The 24,902-nt window shown below is 43.3% G+C and overlaps 1 protein-coding gene across 1 annotated transcript; it reads right to left on the bottom strand.

Moving 5' to 3' along the window:
- Positions 1-780: 780 nt before the first annotated feature.
- Positions 781-24,233, bottom strand: TRIM42 (tripartite motif containing 42). Its single transcript, XM_077756655.1, has 5 exons — positions 23,751-24,233; positions 19,272-19,969; positions 13,854-14,674; positions 10,650-10,874; positions 781-1,031 (listed from the first exon to the last, which is right to left on the bottom strand). Exons 1-5 carry the CDS (start codon positions 24,089-24,091, stop codon positions 945-947), a joined length of 2,172 nt encoding a protein of 723 aa, XP_077612781.1. The 5' UTR covers positions 24,092-24,233; the 3' UTR covers positions 781-944.
- Between the last annotated feature and the right edge of the window lie 669 nt (positions 24,234-24,902).

Here is a 24,902-nt window from a genome sequence, read left to right as displayed (position 1 = left end):
TAGATGTCTCTGTGAGTGATGAGCGTGGGGGAGGAGAATTTGTTTAGTGAGGATCCAGGGGAGGAGGGAGGTGTCATCCCTACCTAGAGAATCAGCAAAGGCTTCTCAGAAGTGGTTGAACTGGGTCTTTAAAGACTGGTGGTGTTTTCCCAGCAGAAATGGGGTATGATTCATGAGAAGGTCATTCCAGGCAGATGGGACCTTATCAGTCAAGAACCCTGGGGATTTCCTGTTGTCTGCAGGGCCAGGCCAAGTTTTGTGAGGCTGGAGCTGACTTGTGATTCTGCTATTCTTTCTTGCCTTGCTTTCAAGGATCATAGAGGAGCCTCCAACCAAGCATTCTGCTGTTCCTTCTTTGCTCTGGGGACCAGCAGGAGTGGGAAGGGGAGGGAGTACTCTCATTCTTTATGGCTCAGAGGCAGACTTCAGATCATGGAGTAAAGTTATGGGAAGGCAAGTCCAGACTCCATAGTTAGGAAATGCATTCTAGCAATGTTGGCTGCTTACTGTTGAAAGAGACAACAGGGTGAGGTAATGAGCTTCCCATCAATCACTGACTTGCTCAAACACTGAAAGGTAGCTAGACTAGGGTCAGAATGTAGACCCACAGGACCTGGCTGCAAAAAGACTGCCCCTCTTACCACGCAGAGACCTGGTGGCTGCCATGTGCATAATACCACAGAATTGGGAGCCAAGGGTTAGGCCCCAGCTAATGGAGGCATAGAAACTTGCTGACTGTTTCACATCTTAGTTCTAAAATAATCAGTGAACAGCAAGCCATGACATCAGGCATTTCCTTTTATTAGCTCTTAGAAGACTCAGATGTTCTGGGAATATCATCGACAACCTCACTGAAGCATGTGGTGAGAAAAGTACGTATGTATGTGTGTATATATGTATATCTGTGGTACATCGCTGAGGTTGCTGTCTGCTCTGCGGGGGGCTCAGAAGCGCTTCTGGAGGGCAGTCTGGATGTTTTTCAGCAGGCCCCACTTAGCTCGGTTCTTCCCACGCCCATCTGGGGTTACCACCTGAAATCAGAAGCAGAGAGCCATGGCACTGGCCACAAGGGAAACAGCAGCTTCCAAGAGTGAGGCCACTACTCTGCACCAGACCCTATACCCGTCATCTCATTAACTCTCCATGAAGCAGGTGCTGCTGACCCCATTGTATGAATGAGGAAACAGCCTCACAAGGACTGGTTAACTTCTCACTTTTCTTTTCTTTTCTTTTTTTTTTTTTAAATGTTTTATTTATTTCTAGGAGAGAGAGAGAGAGACAGCGTGAGCAGGGGAGGGTCAGAGAGAGAGGGAGTCACAGACTGAAACAGGCTCCAGGCCCCGAGCTGGCAGTCAGCACAGAGCCCAACGCGGGGCTCGAACCCACGAACCGCGAGATCATGACCCAAGCGAAAGTCGGACGCTCAACCGACTAAGCCACCCAGGCGCCCCAACTTCTCACTTTTCTAAAGTCACATGCCTAATATGTGCTGAGCCTGAGATTCCACAAACCAGGTTCCATTTCTTTTTATAAAAGGCACCTCATTTAACTGCGTGCTGTGACCCCAGTTAGGCTTCATCATAGAGTAGCCCTCCAGGTGATCCCCAGTCCCTGGAAATTACCCCTGTCATCACTCTTATCATTTGTAAATTCCATTGAATGTGTTTGACTCTTAACAGACTGACCATCCTGACTGGGGTGTGGGGGAAGTGACTGTTTTTCATCTCTGTAATCCCAATGTTGGTTACGGCAAAGAGAAGCTTCTTAGAGAAGTGAATGAAAGATGAATTGAACCACAATTTGTATATCTGTCAGTTGCCTCCCTCTGATGGTTCACACTGTGATCGCAGTGAGTGATCAGAACTACCTGGAAAGGGGAGACTGCACTGGGCAAGTTTCTTACAAGTCTAACTAACTCCATTATACGTGGATCTTCTGGCTTTTCTTTGGAGGTGCTGGGTTTCTCTATGCCTCCGGTCTGGCAGCATTCCTGTTCTTTCCCTGTACACATTTACTGAAGAGGTGGTTAGGGAGTGAGGCTGAGATCCAGGAATGAGAGGCAGCCCACTGGATCAGCAAGCTCTGTCTAGATGAATCAGGACTCACAGGGCAGATGGGGTGGGGGTGTGGTTTGGGTGGCAAAGAACGATGTTTATACACTGTCCCTATATACAAAGCTTGTAACTTTTTATATTACCCATTGCTGGATAAAAATGGAGATAACACAGAGAGACAGCCCTGGTAAAGGTAATAAAAATAGTGTAAAAGAAACACACTGAGCAATGGTAGTGGGTGAATACTGAAGGGATAACAGTGTTGTGGCAGAGTTGGGAATTGACTCATACAACACAGAGGAGTTGAATTTTGTCATAAGTAGTCAAGGTCTCCAGAGACAAAGATCATGCGTGATGTGTGAATGGGGCAGTAACAATTGGGGTGTGTCTATGAACAAGGGAATCAGATGTAAAAGGACAAAAGAAACACAGAACAGAACATGAGATACTGAAGAAATTAAATAATTGACATCCCTTTCCCTACCCAAAATGCTCAGATGGTTTTCCAAATGAATTCTAACAAACTTTTGAGAAAGAATTGTTCTAGAAAGCAGGAAGAGCAAAAGCTTCCTACCTCATTTTATTAAGCTAATAAGATATTGATTCTGGAGCCAGATGAAAACAATATAAGTAAAACATTATAGGGCTAGTTCACTTATGATCATAGATACAATAATCCAAAATAAAGTATGAGCTAACTAAAACCAAGTATATTAAATAATCACAGCATGATCACATGGGGTTAATTCCATGAATCCAAGTCAAGCTTAACATCAGAGAATCAATGTAATTCATTTGATTAATGCCTTAAGGAAAAGAATCATATGATCGTCTCAAATAATACAAAAAATTGCATAAGGTTGTACAAGCTCTCAGCAATTTAGATGTGGAAGGAAATTTCTTTAACTCAATTAGAATTATACACCACAAACACTAAATTAAAAATCATCATAGCTCAATGGAGAAACCTTAAGATTAGGAGTAAGACAAGGATATCAAGCATTTCAGCCTCTATTTTCTGTAGGACTCATGGCCCTAGCCAATGTTTAGGGAAAGAAAAGAAATAGAGGTTCAAGGATTGTAAGAAAGAGATAAAACTATCATTGTTGATAAATGATAGGGCCATAGACTGGAAAAAGCAAGCAGAATCAACAGATAGACTCTCAGAATAATAAGAGAGTTTATCAAGATTGCCAGAATCAAGATCAACCTCCAAACACCAATGGCTTTTATTCTAAGCCAGGAATACATTAGAAAATATAATCAAATATAAGATAACATTCATAATATCTACAAAGTCTGTAAACTATCTGGTTAACCAGGAACACATAGTACCTCTATGAGAAGAATTTAAAAGCTCTAGTAAAGCACATTGAATGAAGATGATTTAATAAACAAAAATATCAAATGTCTCCATATTTAGAGACTCGATGCCATCCTAATCATTCTATCTGGATTTTTTTTTTTAGGAATTCAGTTTACTCACTCTAAAATTTATATGAAGGAACAAATTCCTATGATTAGCTAAATAAACATTAAAATAGAAAGAAGGGTAATGGGTAGTCTTACTTTAGCAGTTCATCAAGACAAAGCAGAAAGCTGAAGTTAAGCAATAAAACCAGTGTGGTATTGACATAAAAACAGACAAATAGACCAACAGGAGACTATAGAAAAGTCAGAGACAACTTCTGAATATATGGCACTTTAATATAAGATTTCAGTGACACATTTACCATATACTAATGGAAGAGACATTGCCTGATAGATACTATTGAAAAACCTGTCTCACTAGATGGTCAAAAATGTGCATCCCTACCTAGCACTACACACAGAGGTGGACTCTGGGTGGATTAAAGCCCTAAATTTGACAGGTAAAACTAAAGTTAATAAAAGACTATGAGTAAGATTATCTTTGTGATCTAAGCGTATGGAAGGACTTTCTTAAATAAAACTTCGAAAGGTCAAACCAGAAGGAAAAATATAACTGATGACTTTGATCATATCAAAATGGAAGTTTTCTGCTGTTTCATGAAATGGACTATGAACAAAGTTAATAGGCAAATGTCAGAATGGAGAAGATATTAGCAATATCTGAAACCATTATCTGGAATATATAAGGACCTAGTGCAAATCACCTAGAAAAAGAACAAATGCAATAGAAAAACAGGTGAAAGATATTTAGCAGGCTATTTACAGAAGAGAAAATCCTGAAAACTAACAAGCATATGAAATGAAATTTCAAACAATAGGGAGATTATTTCACTTTGTACCTGTTGGATTAACAAAATAGTAGAAAGCTGGGCCATGCTACATAGACGTAGGGCTTCGGTTATAGGGTCTCTCATTCATTCCTGGTGGACACGTTCATGCACACATTTAAACCAAGTATGCACATACTCTATGACCCAGCCATTTCACTCAGGTATATATATCTAATAAGGGCTGAATTGTGTTCTCTCAAAATCCGTATGTTGAAGTCCTACACCCAGTACTTCAGAATGTGCCTGTACCGTTGATTCTTGAACAATGCGGGGGTTAGGGGCACTGACACCCATGTCAGTCTGTTTGACACCCATGCAATCAAAAATCCATGTATAACTTTTGGCTTCCCCAGAACTTAACTATTAATAACTTACTGGTGACCAGAACCCATACTGATAACATAAATGGTCAGTTAACTCATATTTTATGTATTTGTTATACATTGTATTCTTAAAATAAAGTAAGATAGAGAAAAGAAAATGTTGTTAAGAAAATCATAAGGAAGGTGCCCGTTTCTCCACATCCTCGCCAGCATCTAGAGTTCTCTGATTTGCTCATTTTAGCCACTCTGACTGGCGTGAGGTGTTATGCTGAGCGAAATAAGTCAGGCAGAGAAGGACAAATATCATATGTTTGCACGTATAGGAGGATTAGGAGGAACTTGACGGAGGAACAAGGGGGAGAAGAAGGGCGGAAATGGTGGGGGAAAGGGAGAGAGGCAAACCATGAGAGACTCTTGAATGCTGACAAAAACTGAGGACTGATGGATGTGGGGGGGAGGGGGGGATGGGCATAGAGAAGGACACTTATGGGGATGAGCACCTGAGTGTTATGTGGAAACTAATTTGTCAATAAACTATTTGTAAGAAAAAAAAAATCATAAGGAAGAGAAAATACAGTACTGTACTATATAAAGTCAGTGCATACATAAACTCACACAGTTCAAACCCATGTTGTTCAAGGGTCAACTGTATTTAGAGAGAGGCCCTTTAAGGGAGTGATTGAGTTAAAACGGGGTCATTAGGGAGGGCCGTAATCCAATCTGACTGGTGTCTTTATCAAAGGAGGAAATGTGGACACACAGAGACCTGTCAAAGGTACACTGTCACAGAGACAAGGCCGTGTAAGGACACAGGGAAAAGGCCAAGTGTCTCCAGCCAAGGAGAGAGGCCTTAGAAGAAGCCAGACCTGCCAACATCAGGATTTTGGACTTCTGGCTTCCAGGACTGTGAGAAAATAAATTTCTGTTGTGTAAGCCACCCAACCTGTAGCATTTTGGTATGGCGGCCCTAGCAAACAAATGCAATGTTCCAGAGAAATCCTCATACCCCTGTCCTGCCCACAAAGTGTCACGAGTGAGGCTGTCCACTGCAGACACCAGGTCACCTGGGTGTCTGTCTTGGCTAAGTGAGCAGGTAAAATGTGGTGCCCAAATGTACATTGCGAAAGATGAGGCAGCATTAGGAATAAGGGAGTGAATGAGCATAACTACATGGCTATAGCATAAAAACACTGTTCAGGGAGAAAAGGTGAGAAACTAAGTAGGATATGTGGCACAACACTACTTGTGCAAATTACCAGCACATTCAAAACAATACATACCATGTAAGAACTCATGAAAGCAATAAGATACACATAAAACATATTAGAATGGATGTCTGGGAAGGAATGGCCACAGAAGGGACTACATACATAGACAAGAAAAGGGCCTTGCATAGACCACTGTTGAAAATGGACCATTAACTGAAGTGTATGATTAATTCAACCCTCTGTAATAGGTCCAGCTTGATCTAAATTATCCTCACTCCAGGGTTCACATCTGTCTGCTGACCAAGTAGGGAGAGGCCAGCAGGACTCTATTTGCATGAAGGATCAAGCAGCAGTTTGGAAAAGAATAAATCCTAAGGAGATAGGGAGTGCAAACCATTTTTCTTTCATTTCAGGGCAGGAGGTGGCTGTGAGTATGTGGGTGGGTGAGGTAGGTTTGGGGCAGTTAATGTGAGTGTGGGATAGTGTTGGTCTCTCAGATTGCCCTACAATCCCACCTCCTGAAGATGCACATCTCAGCCTAGACAGGAGGGCTGAAGTAGGGACAGAGGTAAAACCAGTAGGAGGATTTCATGAAACCCAGGTAAGATGCCCAGGGAGGCCAGGCAGTCTGGCTCTGGGCCTGGAGTTCCAGCCGGGGCAGGAAGGAAGCACTGCAGAGACTGACTTGTTGACAGGGCTATTTCCTGAGCACATGGGAGACACCAGGGGTGACCCCCAATACAGACTGAGGAGGAATTTGAGGGGATGAGTTGGGTCAGGAGTGGGTGCATTTCCTGAGGAGGTATCAGGAAAAACCAAGAAAAGTAGCAGTTTGTGACTTGTTGGACTTGAATTTTTACCTCCAAATGTGATATAACTGGGAATATCTGGTTTACAGACTGTGGTAGGCAGAATTATGGCCCCCAAAGATATCCATTGATCCTGGGAACATGTGAATGTGTTATGTTTCACAGCAAAGGAGAATTAAGGTTCCTAGTCAGCTGGCTTTAAGACAGAGATTATGCTGAATCATCAGGTGGGTCCACTGTTATCACAAGCGTCCTTCAGAATGGAAGAGGGAATTAGAAGAGAGCCAGAGAGATAAAGGTATAAGAAGGATTCAACCTAATGTTGTTGCCTTTGAAAACGCAGGAAGGGGCCAGGAGCCCAGGAATGTGGACTGCTGCCAGCAGTTGGAAAAGGCAAGAAAATAAATTTTTCCTAGAGTCTTCAGAAGGAACACCACCCTGCTCACACCTTGATTTTACTTGGTGACACCCACTTTGGAGTTCTGATCTCCAGAATTGTCAGATAATAAGTTAATTTGTATTGCTTAAGCTATTAATTTGTTACAGTGGCAATGGGAAACCGATGCACAGACGTAAAGTTAGGTTTGTCATGGGAAGACTTCCTGGAAGTTAGCCGAGATCTGAAGTCAGAGGAAGACAAAGTAAGCAGCATTTTCTTTTCAGAAATGGGGATGGTGGTCAGGAGGTACCTGGGGACTAGAGAAAGAGCAGGAAGAGAAACTGGGCTAAGAGATACATGACTTGCTTAAAAACACGTTTGTCCATTCCTTCAAAACTATAAGGCTCTTGGATGTAAGAAACTCTTGGCTGAGGACTGTGGGTAGAGAGGAATGAGGAAGGCCAGCAAGACACCTGTCCTCCTGGGCCTAATAGAGTCAGGGTTTAGGCTGTGGCACACCAGTTCAAGTCCAATGCTCAGACTTGCCTCTCAAAAAGATAAAAGTCCTGCTCTGGGGTGCCTGGGTGGCTTAGTTAAGCATCTGACTTTCGCTTAGGTCATGATCTCGCGGTTCATGGGTTCGAGCCCTGCGTCGGGCTCTGTGCTGACTGCCAGCTCAGAGCCTGGAGTCTGTGTCAGTCTGTGACTCCCTCTCTGGCCCTCCCCTGCTTGCGCTGTCTCTCTCTCTCCTAGAAATAAATAAAACATTAAAAAAAAAAAAGTCCTGCTCTCATTGCTGTTGGATTTGGCAACATTTTCCTGGAATGAGGTGCCAGGTCCCCAGTGTGGGGCCCACTGGCCCAGATTTAGCTGAATCTGAATGTGGTGCAGGGGAACAAAGAGCTCCAGCCTTGGATGAGATGTGGGTTTCCACCCAACTCCTTCAGTTACATGAGAGCACTTTCCCTCTGGAGCTTCAGTTTCCTCATCCATAAAATAGAAGCAGTAACTCTCCACATCCAGTGGTTGGCATGATCAGAGATAACGAATACACAGTATCTGACATGGAGTCAGCCTTCAATAAATGGGACCTTTAAAATGCATTCAAGTTAATTTTCATGCTTTGTGTATTATACTTCAAATAAAATCCCTTAAAAAAATCAGCAAGCCACAGACTATGAAAATCAAATATGAAAGGTGTTACTTCACTTCCTTTTCAAAAGTACATATGATAGAAATATTGTATTTTGGATAAGAAATGATCCTGCTACCTCATTACAGCATTTTAAATGAAACCTTTCAGGAATACCTGCCTAGAACCGATGCCAAAGGAAAAGTATTTCGATTTTATAGGAAAGAACTGAAGTCATTACTTTTATGAAGCTTTATAAATGTCATTCAAACACACCATCTTAGTTTCATTTGCTATTGAAGCCTTTACTTATGCAAATCATGACAAATGTTAAGGAAACCAGTGTTTCCCCTAGAATGCTAATATAATCACAAAAAGAGAGGAAGAATTACTTCTGAAGGAAAAATCTATATTGCAGCTCTGCGAGTCAGATAAAAATGAAGCTTCCAGAAAACCTCATTAATTAGTGCTCTGCTCATTTAGAAATTGTGTTAAAAAGCAAAGAACTGGAATGAGTTTCCTTCCCATATAGGGAGTACAAATTAATCGCATAAACACAGTTTCAGGGAAATGTTATTTCTTGACTGATTGCATAAAACACTTAGCTTTCAGGCATCTTATGGTACTTTGTAATTATTAATTTTATTCATCAATTTATTTCTTCACTCTTTAATTTAGACGTTCATTCATATATTCATTTGTTTGGTCACATTTTCAGACATGTATTCATTCAATAACCATTAAGAACCTGTGATATGCACAGTGCTGTGGTAAGCATTGTGGGAGAAAGAGAGATGAATTAGATGTGAAGTTTGTTCTCAGGGAGTTCAGAGCTTAAGAGGGAGGGCAAAACATCTACTTAAGAAGGGCTGACACAGTTCAGTCTCTCCACCCCCTTTCCTTGTGCCTAGCTTGTAAAAATAATAGGAGATGTATTAAAAAAATATTAGTAACAGCACTGAGTGCCCTTCATGGGCAAGACATTTTTGAGGAATTTCTTAAAAATGAGAAGGCAGATGGAATTAGATGAAGGAAAAATCCATAGCTGAAATGCAAAATATGGTAGCAGCTATGGGTGTTCCATGCTTGGGAGAGAAGGGTGGCAACATGAATTGGGCCCTGAGGCAACTGACAGCTTAGCTGGCTGGGGTAGAGCGAGAGGAGCAGGCAGGCTGACTTTCTCCTTCTGCCTCCTGCCAAGGTGAGTATCTGGCCTCTGTGAGAGTGGGAAGGGGTTCATGCGAGTGCCTGCTCCAGAAGCAGTCCTGACTAGAGAGCCTCTGCCTTCAGCTGATTTGCTACTGGTACAATGACCAACAGCATAATCCTGCCCTCACCCTACCTCCTACTTCCCTTCATCACTAGAGGTAGCAGCCAATCAAATACTCATCTGCAAACATTTGACCTGAGACAAGGGAGTGTTGCTAGTCAGATTGTATTGGTCACACAGAAGTTGGGCCAAGACAATCCAAAACCACAAGCAAGCTGAATTTAGAGGAAGGAATACTACAAACTAGCTGAAAGTGATGCAGATTCCAACAGAAGCAGACATGGAAGTGTGGGCAGAGAGAGAACAGAGAGAGAGCGATGGAAGGGAGAGGAACTGATGGCTTTCTAGTTCCCTTGAGGATCAGATGTATGTGTGGCTGGAAGTGGTCTCATGAGATTCCTCTTTCTCTGTACCATGCATTTCCCTTTTCAAAAGCTGAAATGAATGAACTTACTGTTTTTCCTCTAAAGAATCCCTGAGTAAGCCATAATCTACTTGTATAGCTTAGTACGATAGCTAATACTATCCTAGTACAATAGCTCTACGAAGTCTTGATATTTTTCTTCCTTTTCTCCTTTATCAATAAAATTAGACTCATGAATGTATATCTCCTGGGAATATAAAGAAAAGTCAGCTTCAAATCATACACAAAAAAGGAATACTCCTGTACCTTTTTCGGGGGGAGACCATTCTGACATGCTCAGTGGTTACTCCTTGACTTTCAGATAAACAACAAATAAATTTTTTAGTATAACTATGTCTGAAATATTGCATGGGACATACTTATATTAAAAAAATATTTGTTGCTTGTGCCTTTTATTTATGTCTGTTAAATCTGGCATCCTACACTTGCTTTGAGTCACTACCGAGATTAACAATGAACTTTTTTTTTTTGTCCTTCTCATACCACAATTATTTGTTTAATAGACCCTGAGCTCCTTGGAAGCAAGATTACGTCTTATTTTCCTCTGAATCTCTACATCCTAACAGAATGCCTGGCCCAAATGTTTTTTGAATCAAACTGAACTAACGATGCTCAGGCCTCATTTGCCAAGTTGGTTGAGGCCAGCAGCCCTCTCTTTGACCCTGAGTTACAAGTTTTCTGGGATCAGAGGGGGCAGTCACACTGTGGGTTCTGTGATCTTCTGATCATCCTGACAGAGCTGCATTCAGAGCTTATAAAGAAAATCTGAGAAAAAAATGTGCACAGTACCTTGCAGATGTCACTCCATTGCCCAGGACCATTATTGTTGATGGCTCTAACTTTAAACAGATACTCAGTGTTGGGGGTCAGGTTGTGCAGCTCCAGATTCTGCTGCATTATATCTTGAATTTGCCCACAGAGCTCTGTCCGCACATTGTTAGGAGGGGTAGTAACAAGTTCATAAAACTCCATCTCAAAAGAGTCCACGTCTTCTGTTGGGCATGTCCAATAAACCTATGAAGCAATGAACATATGGATGTGGTACTAATATACAGTATTCTGCTTTCTTTCCCATAAAGATTTGTGTCATTAACTATCAGTAGGGTGGATTTAAGCTGACCCCATCTCCTCCAGCTGCTGAGGACTTCAGTGTGGACTATGTGCAGCAGTCTTGAAAGGCTACCTGATAAGGCCTGACATGATGCTCATAATGCATTTCAAAAATAGAAGAATGCTCCTCTGGGTTCTGTTACCATCAGTCAACATGGCAGTGACCACTGTTCTCTTGACATCATTAACCAAGGTAGCTGCCATTGATTGAACACCTTCTATGCATCAGATTCTGTGCCAGACATTGCCTAACTCGCCTAGTCTTCACAAATCCCTGGAAGGGAGATTTTATTATCCCATTTTACAGTTGAGGGTCAGAAAGATTACATTTAGCCAATTCCAGACCACAGTCTATTAGACAATGAAAAGTGTATCTATTCCAACCCTCTATTTTATACATAAGTAAGTAGAGTACCAGAGAGGTGCAGTGGCTTACCTAAGGCATGAGGAATATATGTTCACACTCAAAACATAAGATAATCAATTTTTGGAAAGAGATATTAACAAATGTCAACTAGCAGATTGTGACCTGGCAGATATTTTCTATTTATAAACAGATAATTGTGTTCTCTATTTTTTAATAAATTAAAATGGTATTTATAAAATTAATTTATAATTACTCATAAGTGCATAAAGTTTTGTGAATTTATAATTGATTTTTGGTTATTTTTATATACTTACACTTTTAAAACTTTTTATAAATTTATATGACTAGTCAGTAAAAATTAAATTATTTTTTTCTGAGTATGAAAACAAACATTATAAAAGACTTGGAAAATACAGAAAAAATACAAGGAACAAAGATAAACATCACTTATAATCCAAAAATTCAGTTAAAAATTCATTTCTTTTCAATTTTAGAACATACACAAACACATAAATACATATAATTTGGATTATATTTGTTTGACTCCTGCTTCCTTTTGTTTTTTATATTTTATATATTTCCCTATATTATTATTTTCCCTATATTATTAAAATATAGGTAATTATAGGTAAATCACCATTTTAATAGCTGCCCCATAAGTGATTTAATCCTTTAGTAGCCAAACATTTAGGTTGTTTCTAATTTTACACTCTAATAAATAATGATGCAGTGAAGACTTTTGGGGCATGAATCTTCACCTGAATTTTTAATCATTTCTCTGGGAAAGATTTCTAGAAATAAAATTGAGTTTTATAAAAAAAATCCTTAGGATTTTTATTAAGATACATATCAACAAGTCATAAGACCAACTTTGTGAATTTTTTCTATGCCAAAAGCCTAAAGGGGACTCTTGGTCAACCATCACTTGAGAGAGACGTCAACACAGGTTTCATCTTTGGCATCACTGAGCACTAGGATTCCTGTGTGATTCCCATTCCATTATCCTAAGAGGGATCACTGATACCTTCACATCAAATAGCACTATTTGGCAGTAGATTTAGATGTCCTCTCTTGACAGGCAATGACTTGACTAGGTTTTCCTGTGTATGCCCCTCTCTTGGGCTCTTACAGGGACCACTAGCCAGTGGCATGAGGTGACTGTTTTCCAAGTCCAAATATGGAGCAGACATCACCAGAGCAAGAAACTGCTCTAAGGTCTAAGTTGCATGGAGAGATGTAATGCCATCACTGAGCTAAAGTCACATACACTGCAGGCTTTACTGATCCAGTATCATTGGAAATGAAGGTTCGGTTACTCATTTGTAGGTGTCTCTTATGTGAAGGGCAGAGATACTTTGCTGTGTCTGATAGCCCATGGGAAGGTATATTCTACTTTGCAAAGTAAGGTCATTCTTGCTGGCAATTATAGACTCTAAAACATAGATTATGATGTCTCAGGAGAACAGCAAAGTAAAGCTTGGTTAGTGTCTGGCTTTCATTTTCTTGTTTTTAGACCCTTGATACTAAAGTGTAGTGTGCAGACTGGCAGCAATGGCAGCACCTGGAAGGTTGCTAGAAACAGAACTTCGGGGCCCTTTGAGACCCACCGAAACAGAATCTGCGTTTTAACAAGACCACGAGGTGCACATTAATGTTTGAGAACTAATGGCTTAGACTTCAGGGATGCTAAAAGTCTTTGGGAACGTGCTCAGATTATGAGGGCAAAAGATGGGCTCTGCCACATGGAAGCAGGCCATGGGCTGGCCTGGGAGATGTCCCTAGAGAGAACCCCAGGAGAGGCAAGGTGTGCTGTGATAGGATATCTAATTGCAAGTTAATCTTTTTCCTTCCTTGAACTTTAATAACACATATATAAACAGTTTGATTTAGGCTCAGCTGGATTTGAATGGAATGTTAAGGGAAAGGTTATTTGTCCGTGTTAGGTCAAGAGGGTCAAGGAGGAGTCATGTCTCCTGAAGTCAGATGATGGCAGCTGTAGAGGTCTGTGAGAGATCAACACTTCCCCCCACCCACCCCCAAAACCAAATCTTATGAAATTAGAATTGGAATTCCTTTGGGGATTATCCTTCTGTTCTTTCCAAATCATAGAGTATGGATGCTTTCTTTAGGAAAGGTAGCAATTTAGAGGAATCACTGCTGACAGATAATGGAGCCTATATTTCTAATTGGATTTTCTATGTTCTCATTACAATTGCAGGCTTTCCTCCTGGGAAATATTACACCCTCCAAGCAGTCTCTTCAAAGTACTTTGGTTCCCAAATTGGGATGCCTTTGAGATGGGGTTGGGGCTTTCAGATGGATTTTTGACTATGTGTTAAATACATTGTTTGGTTTAAGCCAATATTGAGCTACTTAAGATTTTAAGAACTTAGGAGCAGACTTGAGTGACTGAACCCTAGAGGTCAAAGAGGTAGATGCAGCCTTTTCTGACTACCCACCTCCATTCTTTACCACCCGTCCTCCCACCTTGCCCATGGGCCCAGAGTCTTCCTTACCTTGGCAGCTCTAGGATACACCAGAGTCTGGTAGATAACAATTGGGCCTGGGGTCTTCATAGAAGCATCATTGAATGAGTACCAGTTGTGGAAGCTGCTGCTATTTTTCACACACTGGTTTTCTGCCCCTGTACTCCAGTAGCTATACAGGGCATCTGTGGGTTTGGCAGGTGTGGCTGACTGGGCTCGCCCACAGGCTTCCAGACCCATTTTGGCCTTCTCACGGCTGGTGTTGAAGGACAACAAGGAAGAACTTCGCTGGCATATCTGCTGGTTGCCGAAGCTGTGAGTGCTGAAAGTGACCTTCCTGGAGATCATCATTTCTGAGTGCATGGGATAGGGGGAGGACAGGGAGTCCCCTGAAGAGCCTACTTTCTTGGGTTCTGTGGGGAAGAGCTCATAGATGGCACTGGAGAGCTCAGCAAAGTTCAAGGGCATGCAGTGCAAGGAGTGTAACCGGAGCTGTGGGTCAGGCCGAAAGGTGCTCTGGATGCCATCCTCAATCTGGTCCACCAGAATCTTGGCAGACTGCAGGAATGCTACCTGGCCTGTCTCCTTCAGTGCTTCCTTGGAATAGGCGATCAGGCCATCCATTTCGTTCACTTTCATGGTTGTGACGTATACATATTTTTCAATCTCCTTCTGCCTGGACACCTCCAGATTCTCTATCTGCTCCATGACGGACTTCTCCTTCTCCTGTAGAATGCTGCGCAGCTTGAGAAATCCGTTTCTAATCTCTTTTCGCTTCACCTCCTTGTCAGCTTTAAAGCTGTTTTTTAAAATGTTGAACTCCATTAGGTCATTATCAATCTCATAGCGGACTGCAAAACAACCAGGTTAGTGACTTTGGTTAAAATTTTCATCTCCCCAGGTGCCAAAGCTGACTGGAGTGAATTCCCTCAGATTCCATGAAAGTGGGTGGAGAGGGAGGGAGGGCACTGTTCAGTAGTAGAACTGAAATAGGCTCAAACAGGTTTATGACATGCATCTGGCCTCCCTCAGGATGCCCCACCTCTGCCTCCTTGTCTAATACTTACCTCAGGAGTACCAGCCTTTCTTTCCTTGGCATAGTTATAGCTATAGTAATCCCTGCGGCCCTGAGTTGGAACTGAAAGTTCAAGGCCACCCTTGATATGAATTTCAGACTTCACTTGTCAGCATGTTGGACTTGAGAAGAGGTAATGTCACAAAGTGACTGGTTTTCCCTGTGTGAAAGTGAAGCTTCTGCAGGGGCAAGAGAAAGAACTAAATTTGTGATGACTTCTTCTAAATGCTGCCTTGCCTCATTCATCAAAACTCAGCCCTAGACAACAGTAGGAAATTAGCTGGGCTTCCTCTCTTGCCTTTCCCCCATTTCCTTCTAAAAAAGAGTCTGCTGTTGCACTTCAAGGAGAACTCAATTTGTTCTGGATTCTCTTAGCTGGTTTTCGGATTTTAAGTTCACTCAGTCATTCAACAAACATTTACTGGATACCTATGTCACATGCCTTCCAAGGTACTAGGGATACAGATATGAATATGAGAGGGCACCAATACTCAAGACAGTCATAAATCCAAAGATATTACACTGTAGAGGATGCTATGATTGAGAGTATGTGGTACATCTCTGTGAAATGAGTACCTTCGTTGGCTTTACAGTGATTTAGACATCAGGCAGTGCAGTGATGTAAAGACATGTCAACCTTCTGTGGCCTAGTCTAAAGGTAAGGTCTTCCCTTGATAGGCCAACTTTGCAGTGAATTGATGGGCTCTAATCGTCACCAGATTTTACTCATGAGTAGGCATGCCCAAGATTTTTTTGTACTTTGTTCTTAACATAGTCCCGGGTGCATAATCGTCTGGAACTTTGTGGCTGGTGGCCATTGTAACAGTGATGTGCATATGGGTAAGAGAAACCCAGGAGTCCTGTCAGACCATGAGAACAGGGAACATGGCTCTCTTAGTTATCACTATGACTAGGGTGTGTAGAAGGGCTTGAAAGGTATTTATTGAGTGATAGCCATTCTGTCCTGTGTTCTGACATCTTTGGAGTAAATGTTACCATTTGGCCTATTTTGTGAAGCTGCTGTTTCCTCTGCCCACCTCTTCTCTCATGCTGGAAGAGAAGGATGATGAGGCAATGCAGATAAGGGCTGAATGGGAAACTATTAGGGTGATTGCTGAGGAGCTAAGAAATGCTTCCCACTCTCCCCCAGTGCAAGCCCACTGTGACTTATGCCAGCTGAAGTTCCACTTTGTTCGTTAATTTCCTTGACTGTTCAATAGTTATTCACTGCCAAAGAATCTTGCATAGGAAATTCTTTGCTTCATTAGAGATTAATTAATTTTATGTTTAGTCCTGAGAGGTAGTATAAAAATTCCTTAGGTGAGGGGGGAAGAGGCAGCACCCGAGAAAAAAAGAGGCCAAAAGCACCCCTCCTGCCATCTTACAAATAGGGCAACTGTGCAAGAGCTGGTCCTAGAGCAAAGTTAAGTCAAAATCTCTCTCAGGCAATACACTTAAAAGTAGCTATTACTTATTACGTATTTATTATGGGCCAGATCTATATAATACACATACTATGGATCATATCTCTCTATTATCATATATTACATGTATCTTCCTATGAGGAAGATATTGTTCCTATTTATAGATGAGGAAACTAAGGCACAGGGGGTTAAGTTACTGTCCAGTGACACACAGCAAGTATATGGGAGAAACCGAGGCCTGTCTTGATAGATAATTCTATCTAAGATAATTCTACTTGTCTGTTTATTCTATTTATCTATTTATCCAAAGCCTATGTTCTTAATTGCTCCAGTCGTGGTTCTCAGTCCTCTGTGAGCACCAGAATCTTCTGGGGGAACTTTAAAGAAAACTCTTCTCTTGGCCTCACTTGGTGAGATTCTGAACTGGCCTGAATTGGGGCTCAAGAATCCAGTTGAGGCAGTTAGCAGCTGCCGGGAATCTTCTGGGGATCTTGTTAAAAGTACAGATTCCCAAGAAATTGGTATAGATGGGGCCTGAGGTTCTGCATGTCTAATGGGCTCCTGGGTGGTGCCATTGCTACTGGTCCTAGTTAGTAAAGTTCCCAAGTGGTTCCAGTGTGCATCCAGGGCTTGACACCACAGCTTCAAGCGACCCAAACTAGATCCTCCCTCCAGGACCCAGAATTTCTGTGTTTTGTCAGGTCACCTGCTTTGAATTACTTGAAGATTTATTTAAACTGCAGATTTATGGCACCTTCCCCAAAAATGAATTGAGCCCTTAAAAGCAAGTTTGAATTCTGGTTAAAAAAATGTGAGGGGCGGGAGCGCCTCTCAGTCAGTTAAGCATCCGACTTCAGCTCAGGTCATGATCTCACCATTTTTGAGTTCAATCCCCACCTTGGGCTCTGCACTGACAACTCAGAGCCTGGAGCCTGCTTCGGAATCTGTGCATCCCTCTTTCTCTGGCCCTCCCCTGCTCATGCTCATGCTCTGTCTCTGTCTCTCAAAGATAAATGAACATTAAAAAAATTTTTGAATTAAAAAAATATTTGAGGGGGGTTCCCTCAGCAAGGTTGGACAGGGTAAATTTTTTACCTACATATAAATAGATATGCCATGAAGATGACACCTGTCCCCTTCCAATTGCTGGGCTCTTTGGAATTTACACTGATGTCCCCTTATATTGAATTGAATTTCACTGGTCTGGCTTCTAGGTGCTCTGCACTCTGAGAAAACTATCCTACATTTCTCCTGTGTTAAAGGCTTCTTATGGTTGCATGGGTGGGGGAGGTGGTGCGGCACAGCAGACCTCCACAGAAGGGGAAGAAACTTCCCTTCTGATGCTGAGGCCCCAGAGAATCCAGCTGAACCCAGGCAGTGATTCCACCTTAAGAAAACCCTCTGGGAACCAATGGGACCCATTTGCTTGGTACTGTGGCTCCTATAGAGTTTCTTTAATATAGAGACCTCCCTGATGGCGGTTCCAAAACAAAATAAATATCAATTGACAAACAATGTTTCCTAGTATAAGCATTTGGGAAATGAAGGTATTCCTGAAATATCCGTGCTGGTGAGAGGTCGCAGGTGACAGAGTTAGCAAAGTCCACCTCTGACCCACCTCAGCATCCAACAGGACCTTTTTGTGCAGCTCAGAGAAAAACTGTCACTCACTCATATGTTCAGTCATGTTTACACATGGACACTGAAATATCTGACAAAAGGAAAAGGCTGGGGTGACCTGGTGTACTTGGGTCACTTGATGCAGGCCAGCCCTTAAGGAAATGGAATAGACCACAGATTGTGATGGTGGTAGTGGTGATGGTGGTTTCTGTTGTATTCCAATCCTCCAGTCTTTAGATTCTGGTCACTGTTTAGCACAGAGCAGATTGCCAAAGGAATGCTATGGATTTAATTAACGTGGACGTTGGAGTCATATAGTCTGGGTTTGCCATTTACAAGTTGCCTTGTGCCAGTGACTTCTTGGAATACCCGTTGTCTTATTAATGGAGGGAATTTTAGTGCCTGTGCTGTAGGCTGACTGAGGAGACTAGACATACATCTAAAGGGCCTGGGCAAAGTAGGCCTCTACTCAAGGAAGCTATTCCCAGGGGCTACAAGCCCTAAAAGGATGCCTGAGTTCCTCATGTCTAATCAAGTGGATCCACACCCAGAAATTATGAGGCTCTTTGCTGAACCCTGCAAGATATCGTACTGGTTTCCAGCATGGAAACTAGGCTCAGTTTCCCTTACACAAAATGTACCTGTTTTATTGGTATCCAATAGAAAATAACCTTGAGCAGGCATGCAGAGGAAAAACCAGCTTTTGATCAGAATGTTACTGGCTGTTTCTGAGTTTTTCTGTTATTATGTGTTTGTTGCCAGTTCATTTACTTTGGTGTTTGCAAGTTTTGGGGAAAACACTGTTAGGGAAAATTTTAAATCAAAATAATTCTCGCATCGATTTAATTTTTTCCTCTGCAAATTAGGAAAATACAGAAGATATTCTTTTGTGACAAAGCCCTTTAAAAAGGCTCACAGAACTTTGGGATACTGGAAGATCAAACTTCTTATTTTCCAAAGGAGGAAATAAGGTCCAAGGTCATGAAGATTATAACCAAGCTTATAGAATCTTTCTGCACTGATTATGTGCCAGATACTTTTTTGCCTGCTTCGTGTAGAATAACCCATTTAATCCTCACAGTCACTCAATGGAGTTACTACTGCTATGTCTGTTTTATAGATGAGAAAACCAAGGCCCAGGGAGGTTAGGAGGCTGGTAATGGTTGTCGGGCATGCACACCACGCCAGTGGCTCATAGTCTGGGGCAGTGTTTCCCAGCGCTTGGACTGGCACACCAGGTCGGGGAGGCTATCACCAAGCAGACTGCCAGGAGCCGTTCTCCCTATTGAACTAGGGGTTACTGCGCTGGGAAGGAAAGGGGACCAGGACCTGCTTTGAACTTGGCGATGGCGCTGAAGAGTGCGGCCGCCCTCTCAGAGCAGGCGTCGATGAGGCTGATAGTGTCGTGGCCATTGTGGAAAGCCGTCTTGCAGAAGGTGCAGAGCAGCTGGTTGTCTAAACGGCAGTACTCAATGATGCGGCTGGACGGGTGGTGGATGCAGATCCTCTCGTCCTGGTCCTCGGTGCTGGTGTCCACGAAGATGTGGTCCTGCATGGCTACATCTGAGTGGAAGGACTTGAGGCAGTCGTTGCAGAGGTTGAGGCGGCACGTGATGCAGCGCTTGTAGGCGATGCGCCGAGTGCGGCAGACCTGGCAAAGGACGGGCCCAGTGGAGCTGTCAAAGCGCCACTTGAGGTAACCATGCTCCTGCATGTAGCGCTTGGTGAGGCGCCCACGCAGGTAGTTCTCGGGCAGCTGCATCTTATGGCTGTAGGGCATGCAGTGCGAGTGGCTGCACAAAGGGCAGACGAGGATGAAAAAGTTCTCAGTGACTTCGGCATGCTTCTGCAGTTGCCGTAGGCACTTCTCGCACAGGCTGTGGTTGCAGGGCAGTATGAACGAGCGCAGGCGCAGCCGCTTGCATAAGGGGCACGAGAGATGGTGCACTAGGTTGCCGGTCGTGGACATCGTCTTCACCTCATTGACCTGGGTGTCGCTGCTCCCGATGCGCAGCGCGGTCTTGGAGCTGGAAGGAGAAGCAGACACGGGGAGGACTAAGGAGGCCGGCTCCAGAGCTCACCCCGTTTCTGGCCTCTGAAAAGAACTGGGGGTCACTGCGAGGTAGGCCAGTGTGATGGCAGGGAGCACAGTCTAAACCTGCCTCCACTATCCTTTAGCTGGGTGACCTCAGATCAGTTCATGAACCTCTCTCTAGCTTTTTCCTCTTTATAAAATTAGTAGTCACATTATAGAGTTTCTTTAGGGCATTAAAACTACATTTAATACCTACAAAGCTTGAGAGCAGTCCCAGGAACACAGTAAGTGCTAAACGACCGTACATTGTGATTTTTGAGCAAGAGAAAACAGGAGAGACTTGTCTGCACCATCCGTGGGGCTTCAGTGTTCTGTTGCTCATCAGCAAGGTCACAGAACACCAACACCTGGCAAAGCCATTCTGGGACTGTGATAGAGCAAAGCAGAAGTAAGACTACTTCATCCTGTTTGAATCCCCACAAGACAACAACATCTTCCAAACCACTAAAATGACCAGACCTTGCCTATTCTGGTTAATGGGGACGACTGCTGCTTTTTCACCAATGGCAGCATTAGGCACCCTGTGTCCTTCTCATCCTGTACACCAGATTTTTATTAAGATAGCCACTAGGAGATTTACCCCCACTTTCTCACCTGAAATGAGCCTAAATCTCATAATAACTTGCGGATGCCTTCTTACCAAGACATCTCTCTCTTAACCATGGTGTATGTTCTCACTTGTTGCAATGACTTAGTAAATCCAATCTCGTCCACCTGCAGGTATGTTCTTGGTGAGTTTTGCTTGGCAGGCATTGACATCGTCAGTATTACTGTATGTAGGATGGAACACAGAAGAGGATGGATAAAGTGTCCTTCCCAGGACACCAGGAGGTCAGTCCCTGAGCCAAGCATAGAACCTGTGTGTTCCGACCAGCAGACTGACATGTAAGAGTTAAAGGTCTAGGCTCTAGGGACAGATTGTTCATGGCAAAATTCACCCTTTAGTGCTGCACCTTTGAGATGAATTTCCTAACCTCTCCCATTCTCAGTTTTCTCATCTGTAATCCAATGGTCAAAGTTAACAATACTATTCATGAGAATTTTACAAAGTCTACATGAGGCAATCCATGATAAAGTGCTGAACTGCTGGTACATAGTAAGGACTCAATAAATATGGTCACAGCAGTTATTCCCCTCTGGTACTGGTCACCTAATGTCCACAGTAGAGGAAAACAGTGGTCAAGTCCATGAAAAGCATATGCTTCTACTGTGTGTGTGTGTGTGTGTGTGTGTGTGCGCGCGTGTGTGTGTGTTGATTCTTTATTTGTCTAATATCTGAGGCTGACTTCATATATTTAATTGTAGGAACTATGGATGAAGTGAAAGCATACTTGTAAAATTCAAGTGCATGTTTTAAGAAGCTACAATCAGGGCAAAAGCAGTTTATGAAAATAAATGAATTAGCTGTGGGGATGGAGATGCAAACAGATACACAATTTGTGACTGATCCTGTCTCTTCTCTTCTGTTCACATTGGTGACATTTGAGTGTTGATCTTGACATTGTGGCTGTATTCTCTCCTGTTTCTGACTTCTTGAAGTTCCTATATGCCCCTATCTCCTTCCCCATGGACCTATGTCTCAAAGCCCAGAGAGTCAAAGCTGCTGCCAAAGCATACTGAAAGGGAGTGGCCCTGTGGTGACAGAGAGTGCCTTTTGTGGGCACTCAGCCTCCTGGAAAGTTCATCCCTTAGGGATATATTTGGGTGCTGAGTCCTAGGCCTGCTGGCCTCGATGTTCTCAGCCCATTTCCTCTCTGCTGTCTCAGTCTCCTTCCTGGGCCCTGAAGGGGTCACTGGAGGTTCAGTGAGTTGTACACGTGGTAGCTGGAGTTGTACACGTGGTAGCTGGATGAATCTCTCTAGTTCGGTATGGTAGGACTCTGGGAATCATGGTGTAATATTAAGAGGGAGTGAAGGTGACATTGGTGGAAGAAACAGAGAGCAGGGCTTAGAGGTATCCCAGGAAGCTGGGGTGGAGATAAAAAAGGAAGTGGGAAATAAATGAGAAAGTCAGAGAGAGATGCATGAGACCAGAGTGGGACTGGATGAGTGAGGTGTTGAGCTAGAAGTGGCGATGAGGAGCAGAGGAGGCAGTGATTCAGAAATCAGGAGAGAGGCCAGATGGAAGATAAGCCTCAGTGTACCCTCTGCCCACCTCCTGACATTTGCAATAGCATCTCTGACTATCCTCTGAAAGCCTCAGGCTTGGACCCGGGCATTCAGTGGCTGTGGCTCCATGCCCAAACAGCCACCAAACCCAGCAGCCTTGCCTTCTTGCTGAGATATCTGGCCTTTCCTCCTCTGCACATACCCTCCCTCCAATTTAGGCCTTTTCTAGCATCTGGGTTCTCACTGTGTCACCCAGCAGGTATCTTGGCTTTCCTCCTGATTCCTCCAGGCCATCTGTATTTTAGTATCACTTGGGGTGGTGTTTACAATTCTGATGCCCAGGTGATACCCAGGACCAATGAAATCAGAATGGCAATGAGATCCTTTGTAAAGACCCCTGAGGTGATTCATGTAAAGCAGTTTGGGAGCTACTGACCTGAGGCATCTTCCCACAACACCAATGTCATCCCTCCTCCATTGAACTGTGGCCAGTGACTCTCCATTTAGGCTCTCTAAGTGGGGCATTAAGAGAGGAATGTGGATGCGACTTTCTGCACCTGAGAACTTCTGGACTTGCATCTAGAACCCCTGGATTCTCTACCCATGCAAACACCACAGAGCTCCATGAATAGAGAGCAGTATTTATTAAGCATCTACTAAGTGTTGAACTGCAAGATGGATCATATTCTTCTCCTGAATTTACTGACCTTGCTCACAGAATTGTTTTTCCAACCTGAAAGTCTTCAAACCCACCTCTCATTTTTCTGCCTCTGCAAAAACTCTCATCTTCTAGTTCTGAGCTTTGATCTTTCCTTGTCTAAGAAGTCTGCCTTCGCTACTCCAGACTCATAGGTGACATAAAAGGACTGCCTTGGTCAGAGCAGGAAGAGAATATGCAAGTGCTTGACACAGAGCATTCATGCCCCACATGAGTAACTGAGACCCTAAGTTTCATGACTTACAGATAGATAGAAAGAGAAGGCTGGCAGGAGTTGGTTTGGGGTACTTATAAAGGACATAGGGGTCAAAAGTGGCCTGTGGAAATTATTACTTTTCCAATAAGTGTTGAAGGTATCAAAAGCTCAGAGGAGGAAGAGAAAAGGCAACTTACATTTTTATATCCCATAACAGATTTCAAGGTGCATTCACTAATCCACAAACCCATGACAGATCCTAAACTCTCCATTTTGCAGTACAACATTTTTAAGTTAAGGCACAGATTCTGGGTTCAAAGTCTGGCTGCATCTTACTAGATGTGTGATCCTGGGCAACTTAACCTTCCAAAGGCTCAGTTTCTTCATTGGTGTGGTGGCTGTGGGGTGAGTGTTGCCTGAGGTCACACATGCAGTGCCTGGGAAGTGGCTTACACACTAAGTCTTAGCCACTACTACTTAGTGCAGGTGAGAGAGTGCAGTGCTTATTCGCACAGCTGATGGGGCATGGATTTGGAACTCAGGGCTTGATGTGGTTACTGGCTGTTTAGGACATGCTTAATTGCTACAACATTCTTGGCTTCCTTTTTTCAGATGGAGAAAGGGACTTGGGGTGGGGACATGTATGGAGCCCACAGTTGGCAAGGAGCCCATTGGGCACCCGGCACTTACGATGTGTGGATGCTCTTGAGGCGGCCCTTGTGGAACGTGATGGTGACCTGACGGCAGCAGCGGCTCTCATAGTAGTAGCACTGGAGGTTGCTGCTGGCTGTGCAGCAGCACTTGCAGTTGGGGTCATTGGCCCAGGAGCAGCAGCACCAATGGCAGTTGGGATTCTCAGAGCAGGTACAGTGGCAGCACTGGCAGTTGTGCTCATCTTTGTAAGGGCAGGGGAAGCAGGTGCAGTTCCTCTCTGAGGTGAAGAGGAACCTGCAGCACAGACAGGAGCATAGTCGAGGACAACATCTCTGCCATGTACAACATGGAAAGCAAACACACATGGCAGTCTCCATGGCGCCTACATGATGGCTACCAGCTGCCGAGAGCTCTTGACACCTTCTCAATCAGAATCCTATGGTCTCCTAGCAGGAGTCCCTCCTCCCCCTGATGAGGTTCTCAGCTTGGAGGTTGCAACAGGTTGGCTATTATGAGGCCTTCACAGGTGGTGTCCCTACTAGGAGGCTCCTGGGCTGGCATTTACATATATCAGCCTGAGGCCATTTGCTTATGTCACAATCCCTGTCTCCCCACCATGTCTCACCATGCTGGGTGGGTGAGATATTGGGGGTAGTGGTGGGGGGTGCTGATGGACACTTCATGCTTCCACAGGATCAGGTACACAGGAGGGTTGATGCAAAGAGCATTCTGGAGATTTAGCTGTCACTTGTCACCTTTTGGGTTATGGGGTGGATTCCAGAAGCCATTTCTCTTCGCTTGAGGTTTCCCCTGACACTTGGGCTAGTTGACTTCAGGGTATGTCTTCATGGGCTGAAAGGTCTGGGATGATTAATTGATTAATTGTGAGTGGACTGACATGATGTTCCTCTCCTTGCACTTTCTCTGCATCAATTGAACTTTTTATGCAATGAACAAAGCTGCATATTTACAAATCATGACAATGCCACATTTAAAGGGAATCAACATTTGGAGAAATAATTAAAGGGAAAAAAAAAAGATAGAAGTTCAGTTAGGCATGTCATTGAGTTTGTCAGTTGCTGAATAGTCATTGCTGAGTTTCAGGAAGGTTCATGCGTATGTCACTCTAAATATTTCCTGGCTTTTTTGTAGCTTCATGAGGTTTGGCTGAGGCTCAAGCTCTATTTT

This window comes from Crocuta crocuta, unplaced genomic scaffold (genome assembly GCF_008692635.1).
Source record: "Crocuta crocuta isolate KB4526 unplaced genomic scaffold, BGI_CrCroc_1.0 scaffold337, whole genome shotgun sequence".
Lineage (NCBI taxonomy): Eukaryota > Metazoa > Chordata > Mammalia > Carnivora > Hyaenidae > Crocuta > Crocuta crocuta.
The sequence above is the reverse complement of the archived record's forward strand: the minus strand, read 5'-3'. Positions and strand labels throughout refer to the sequence as shown.

Coding starts and splice junctions, on each gene's coding strand:
- TRIM42 (XM_077756655.1), bottom strand. CDS start 24,091: ATGGAGACTGCCATGTGTGTTTGCTTTCCATGTTGTACATGGCAGAGA. Junction 14,675..19,271: donor CATCGCCAAGTTCAAAGCAG/GTCCTGGTCCCC, acceptor GTTGTTTTGCAG/TCCGCTATGAGATTGATAAT. Junction 1,032..10,649: donor AATGGAGTGACATCTGCAAG/GTACTGTGCACA, acceptor TTCTGATTTCAG/GTGGTAACCCCAGATGGGCG.